This window comes from Plasmodium knowlesi (assembly GCF_000006355.2).
Source record: "Plasmodium knowlesi strain H genome assembly, chromosome: 13".
Lineage (NCBI taxonomy): Eukaryota > Apicomplexa > Aconoidasida > Haemosporida > Plasmodiidae > Plasmodium > Plasmodium knowlesi.
This window is the reverse complement of record NC_011914.2, coordinates 1,152,181-1,159,680: the sequence shown is the minus strand read 5'-3', so window position 1 is coordinate 1,159,680 and position 7,500 is coordinate 1,152,181. Positions and strand designations below refer to the sequence as shown.

The 7,500-nt window shown below is 39.8% G+C and overlaps 1 protein-coding gene across 1 annotated transcript in view; it reads right to left on the bottom strand.

Annotated features, from left to right (window-relative positions):
- Positions 1-6,771, bottom strand: part of PKNH_1325200 (SICAvar, type I (fragment)) — a gene marked incomplete at both ends in the record, with an annotated part of 11,991 nt that extends 5,220 nt beyond the window's left edge. The window contains 4 exons of the mRNA XM_039113522.1: positions 902-1,588; positions 1,937-2,617; positions 5,906-6,559; positions 6,676-6,771. Of these exons, the coding sequence (XP_038969900.1) occupies positions 902-1,588; positions 1,937-2,617; positions 5,906-6,559; positions 6,676-6,771 (2,118 nt within the window). The remainder of the gene's footprint in view (positions 1-901; positions 1,589-1,936; positions 2,618-5,905; positions 6,560-6,675) is intronic.
- Between the last annotated feature and the right edge of the window lie 729 nt (positions 6,772-7,500).

Here is a 7,500-nt window from a genome sequence, read left to right as displayed (position 1 = left end):
CTTGGGAGATGGATTTGGATTGGTCGGTGGATTCGAGGAGTCTTTCCTCTCCCCCCCTAAAGTAGCTAAAGCTAACCCCGGAACCTTACTCCTAAACCCTGAAACCTAAGTCCTAAACCGTGGAACCTTATTCCCATACCCTTAAAACCTTACTCTTATACCCTTACAACTTTATTATAATACCCTTACCACCTTATTCTAACACCCTTACCACCTTATTCTAACACCCTTAACACCTTATTCCAATAACCCTACCACCTTATTCTAACACCTTTACCACCTTATTCTAACACCCCCAACAACATCATTCCAACACCCCCAACAACATCATTCCAACACCACAACAACATCATTCCAACACCCCAAACAACATCATTCCAACACCCCAAACAACATCATTCCAACACCCCAAACAACATTATTCCAACACCACAACAACATCATTCCAACACCCCAAACAACATCATTCCAACACCCCAAACAACATCATTCCAATACCCCAACAACCTCCATTCCAACACCCCAACAACATCATTCCAAGACCACAACAACATCATTCCAACACCCCAAACAACATCATTCCAACACCCCAAACAACATCATTCCAACACCACAACAACCATCATTTCTAAACCAGGAATCTGAATTTCTTTCTCTATTTTGTTTTTTTATTTCACTTTCTTTTCTTTCATCAATTTTCATTATACATATATATATACGTGTACATATATATACATATATACATATGTATATGTATATACATATATATATATACATATATATACATACATATATACATATATATACGTATATATACATATGTATACATATGTATATACATATATATGTGCGTATATATATATGCATATGTATATATGTATATACATTTGTCCATACTTACCCAAGATGTTGTTTGTCCATTTGTTTTACTTAACGATTTTTTGCCGTATTGTTTTACTGCACACTGAAGTTGAGTACAGAAATCGTTCATTTCATTTATTTTCTCTAATGTTGTTTGCATTTGGGATTCCTGTGTGAGGAGTTGGTTCATTTGATCTTGGACTTTGACTGCGTCTTTTGCATCAGTATTGCAATTTCCAGTTGGCGGTGATGTTTTTTTAATCAAAGTTTCTGCAACACTTAGTTTGCAATTATTAAATTCTGAGTTTTGCCTTGAGCAAAGAAAACAACCTTTATTACTACTACCAAAGGTCACACAAGAAGAATTTATATTTGTATTCGAATCCTGGAACATTTGTTTTATTCTTGTTTCATCAATGGGACAACTTGTGGCCGTTTGTGCTTTTATTTTATCTGCGTAAAGGTTAAGAGCTGCGCACATCACAATTTGTTTAAAAAACTTCTCATCATCATACGGGTTCTGATTGGCAGTAGCACTGGGATTAATGTCCTTAATGTATTTTAAACCAGCCGCGATATGATTACATGCTTTTCTTTCAACACTTTGTGGATTTCCATCACCAAAAATGGTGCATACAGCAATATTGTTTCTTGTTCCATTCGTCCGAATTTCTGTGAACATCTTCGTCAGTGTTGTTTTGACGCCTTTATCCCCCCAAAAGTCACACTGTTAAAAAAAAAAAGAAGTTATATATATATATATATATATATATATATATATATATATGCATATGCATAAATGCATATGCATATATACATATACATGTATACATACACGTATATGTATACGTACATACATACGTACATATACATACATATGTATATACATATGTTTATATATGTATATGTATACATACATATGTGTCTATATGTATATACATGCACGTATACGTATGTATATATGTCTATATATGCATATGCATATACATATACGTATGTACATATGTCTATATATGTGTATACATATACATATACGTATGTACATATGTCCATATAGGTATATAGTAGTACTTACCCAAGTCGTGGTGGGAGTAGTACTACTAACGCCAACTCCATTCGCGGTTGTGGGCAGTTTGCTTTTGAACCAATTAGGTGCGGCACATTTAATGTAATCGCATAAGTTCTTCATTTCATTTATTTTCGTTAGGGTCTCAGTGGAGGTTTCGGTAATTTTGTCCTGAACTTGTGTTAATTTGTCTTTTGCATTCTCCTTCTTGCCATTGACGTTAATTTCGCAACTTTCAAGGATGTTTTCTTGCCAATGACACGGAACACATGGTTCCGTGACATTGCAACTACCATTAGTAATTAGACCTCTGCTATAAGTTCCGAAAGCCTTCTTTATTCCTGATTCAACTAAACATTTAGCTTCGCCTTTCATTTTCTTTGCATAAGCATTAAGTAATAAACAACCCACTGTTTGTCTCAACAGTGGGTTCTTATCCAAGATTTTGTCGTTGGCTACGGACGGCGTCGACCCCGTCGACGCCGTATCTTCGTACAGTTTCTTTAGACCGGCATGCAAATAGTTGCATGCCTTCTTTTCAGGGTTAGTGGCATCCCTCTGACCATTGGGAGTGCCATCATCCATTTGATTGCAATCGCTGTTCCCTGCTCCATTACTCTTCTTCATGGCATCTGCCAATTCTTTCCATAATGTGGCGACTTCGCCATCATCCTTCTTCCAGAAGTTTTCCTATATAAGTAGTAATAAATATATATATATATATATATATATGCATATGCATAAATGCATATGCATATATACATATTTATATGTATATACATACATATACATACATGTATATGTATAAGTATACATTCTTTTTCTTTTTTCTTTTTATATCCTGTTTTCTGCCATCCGGTCCCTGCCATCCGGTTAGTATGTAGTATCCGGTTGGTGTGTAGTATCCGGTCTCTGTCGGCGAGGAGTCTTTCCTCTCCCCCCCTGAAGTAGCTAAAGCTAACCCCGGAACCTTATTCCTATACCCTTAAAACCTTATTCCTATACCCTCAAACTTCATTCTAACACCCCTAAAACCCCACTCTCATACCCTCAACCTTTATTCTAGCACCCTTACTACCTTATTCTAACACCCCAGCAACCTTATTCTAATACCCCTATAACTTTATTCTAACACCACTACAACTTTCCTCCTAAACCTGGAACCTAAGTGCTAACACCCTGACACCTTTGTTCTAAACCCGGAATCTGATCTCCGACGCCCCTAAAACCTTATTCCTATACCCTTAAAACCTTTATTCCAATACCCCAACAACCTTATTCTAATACCCCTAAGACCCTATTCTGACACCCCAACAACCTTATTCTGACACCCCTAAGACCCTATTCTGACACCCCTAAGACCCTATACTGACACCCCTAAGACCCTATACTGACACCCCTAAGAACCTATTCTGACACCCCCAAGACCCTATTCTGACACCCCTAAGACCCTATTCTGACACCCCTAGGAACCTATTCTGACACCCCTAAGACCCTATTCTGACACCCTTACCACCTTATTCTAACACTTTCACAACCTTCATCTTATACCCCTACAAACTTACTCTTATACCCTACAACCTTACTCTTATATCCTAAAACCTTACTCCTATACCCTGAAACCTTATTACTATACCCTTACAACCTTATTCTAACACCATTACCACCTTATTCTAACACCCTTACCACCTTATTCTAACAACCTTACCACCTCATTCTAACAGCAATACAACTTTCTTCCTATACCCTTACAACCTTTATTCTAACACCCTTACCACCTTATTCTGACAACCTTACCACCTTATTCTAACGACCCTTACCACCTTATTCTAACACCTTTACCACCTTATTCTAACACCCCAACAACCATATTCTAAGACCCTAAGAAACTTATTCCAGCACCCCTGTAACCTTATTCTAACACCACAATAACATCATTCCAACACCCCTACAACCTTCTCCAAGCACCTCAACAACCTTATTCAATCACCCTGACAACTTCCTCCTAAACCCGGAATCTAAGTCCTAACACCCTTACACCTTTGTCCTAAACCCGGAATCTAAGTTCTTACACCCCTAAAACCTTACTCCTAAACCCGGAATCTAAGTTCTTAGACCCTGACACCTTCCTCCTAAACCCGGAATCTAAGTCCTAACACCCGGACCCCTCCATCCTAAACCCGGAATCTAAGTCCTAACACCCGGACCCCTCCCTCCTAAACCCGGAATCTAAGTCCTAACACCCGGACCCCTCCCTCCTAAACCCGGAATCTAAGTTCTAACAGTCCGACAGCTTCCTCCTAAACCCGGAATCTAAGTTCGAACACCCTGACACCTTACTCCTAAACCCGGAATATAAGTTCTAACACCCTGGCACCTTCCTCCTAAACCCGGAATCTATGTTCTTACACCCTGACACCTCTGTCCTAAACCCGGAATCTAAGTTTTAACACCCTCAAACCTTTGTTCTAAACCCGGAATCTAAGTTCCTACACCCTGACACGTTTGTCCTAAACCGGAATCTAAGTTCTAACACCCTGACACCTTTGTTCTAAATCCGGAATCTATGTTCTTACACCCTGACACCTTCCTCCTTAACCCGGAATCTAAGTCCTAACACCCTGACCCCTTCCTCCTAAGCCCGGAATCTGACTTCTAACACTCATGCAACCTTTCCCCTAAACCCGGAATCTAAGTTCTAACCCCCTGACACCTTTCTCCTAAAACCGGAATCTACGTTCTAACACCCTGACATCTTCGTTCAAAAACCGGAATCTCACTTCTAACACCCCTACAACCTTACTCCTAAACCCAGAATCTAAGTCCTAATACTCCGACACCTTTCTCCAAAATCCGGAGTCTAAGTTCTAACACCCTGACACTTTTGCCCTAAACCCGGAATCTTAGTTCTAACACCCTGACACCTCCACCCTAAACCCGGAATCTGACATCGAACACCCTGACACCTTCCTCCTAAACCCGGAATCTAAGTTCTAACACCCTGACACCTTCCTCCTAAACCCGGAATCTAAATTCTAACACCCCTAGGACCTTCCTTCTTAACCCGGAATCTGATTTATGACACCCCTACAATCTTACCCCTGAACCTGGAATTTAAGTTCGTACACCCTGACCCCTTCGTCCTAAACTCGGAATTTACGTTCTCACACCCAGACACCTTTCTCCTAAACCCGGAATCCTAGTTCTTACACCCCGACACCTTCATTCCTAAACCTGGAATCTAAGTTCGTACACCCTGGCACCTTCCTCCTAAACCCGGAATGTAAGTTTTTACACCTTGACACCTTCCCCCTAAACCCGGAATCTAAGTTCTAACACCCTGACACCTTCCTCCTAAACCCGGAATCTAAGTTCTAACACCCTGACACCTTCCTCCTAAATCTGGAATCTGACTACTGACACCCCTACAACCTTCCTCCTAAACCCGCAATCTAAGTTCTAACGCCCTGATAACTTCGTCCTAAATCCGGAATCTAAGTCCTAACACCCCTGACACCTTCTTTCTAAACCCGGAATCTAAGTTCTAACACCCTGACACCTTTGTCCTGAATCCGGAATCTAAGTTCTAACACCCTGACACCTCTGCCCTAAACCCGGAATCCGAGTTCTGACACCCCCACAACCTTACTCATATACCCTACAACCTTTATTCCAATACCCCAACAGCGTTATTCTAATACCCTTATCACCTTATTCTTACACCCTTACCACCTTATTCTAACACCCCTACAACCTTAATCCATCAACCCTAAAACCTTATTCTAATAACCATACAACCTTATTCCAATAACCATGCAACCTTATTCTAAAACCCAGAATCTGAAATATTTTTCTCTTTTTTTTTTTTTTTTTTTTTTTTTCTTTTATTCCTTTTCTATTTTATTCTTCTTCCTTTTATTCCTTCTCCTTTTCTTTTCCTTTTTCATTTCCTCTTATTCCTTTTCTTCTTCTACTTACCGCATTGTATTGGGGTTGTCCCTGTTGTCCTTTAAGTGCTTCTACTTTTGATGATAAACATTGTAATCTTCTGCATAGAGTGCCCTTGTTTCCGTCGATATCAGTTATTTTGGAGAGAGCGTCCTTAAGTTCCTTGCTTTTCTTCTGGAGCCATGTCTCTAAGTGGGTCTTCATTTCAGTCGGGCCGTTATCCTTTTTGCAATGACCATATTTTTCCTTATCCTCCCAATTACACACGAAACATGGTTCTTTTATGCAATGTTGGGTTTTCATGGTGCCCGCAGATTGGAATGCCCTCTCTATCCCTTTGCTTATGTCGCAAATGGGGCTCTGTTTTATCATTTTCTTTGCAACCTCTTTCAACAATAAGCAAGAGGCGAGTTGCCTAAATTCCTGGTGATCGAAGGGGTTTTCATTATTATCATTCGCCCCCGGTACATTCTTATAGTTCAACTGAATACTCGAAATGTTCTTTAAACCTGCCGCAATCATCTTGCATGCAGTTCTGTTAGCTTCGCCGGCAGCGCCCTCCTCCCAGTGGGCGCCGTCTTTGTCAACAGTGCAATATGTGTCAACCTCTCCTTGTTCCGATTTACTCTTCATGTCATTCAGAAGTGACCCCGAGAGCCAGGCGGACCCATTAATTACCGCATTCTACGGGAGGAAGAACACATATATATATATACATACATATGTATGCATGTTTATGTGTAGATGTTTACATGTGCACATATACATACGTATGTGTAGAGTCATGTGGTCGTACTCACCCAGCCAACATTCGACCCCTGCCGTCTATTTACTCCCCACTTCTTCCTAATACAATCTATGCGCTCACATAAGTCAGTCTGCTCACACGGTTTACCTATACAGAAATTTTTTTTTTTTTTTTTTTTTTTTTAGGTGGGTAAGAAGGAGAAGGAAAAGGTAATAAAAAATGAATGGTGATGTGGTTATGTTAGTATGTTGGTTAAGTTAGTATGTGTTGGTTGTGTTAGTATGTTGGTTGTGTTGGTTGTATGTTGGTTTTGTGTTAGTATGTTGGTTGCGTTAGTATGTTGTGTTATGTTAGTATGTTGTGTTGTGTTGTGGTTGTGTTGTAGTTGTGTTGTGGTTGTGTTAGTATGTTGGTTATGTTAGTATGTTGGTTATGTTAGTACGTTGGTTGTGTTAGTATGTTGTGTTGTGTTAGTATGTTGGTTATGTTAGTATGTTGTGTTGTGTCAGTATGTTGGTTGTGTTAGCATGTTGGTTATGTTGTGGTTGTGTTGTGGTTGTTGTTGTCGGTTGTGTTGTGGTTGTGTTGTGGTTGTGTTGTGGTTGTGTTGTGTTAGTATGTGTTGGTTGTGTTAGTATGTTGGTTGTGTTAGTATGTTGGTTGTATGTTAGTATGTTGGTTGTGTTAGTATGTTGTGGTTGTGTTAGTATGTTGTGGTTGTGTTAGTATGTTGTGTTGTGTTAGTATGTTGTGTTGTGTTAGTATGTTGGTTATGTGTTAGTATGTTGGTTATGTTAGTTGTGTTGGTTGTGTTGGTTGTGTTGGTTGTGTTGGTTGTGTTGGTTGTGTTGGTTGTGTTGGTTGTGTTGGTTGTGTT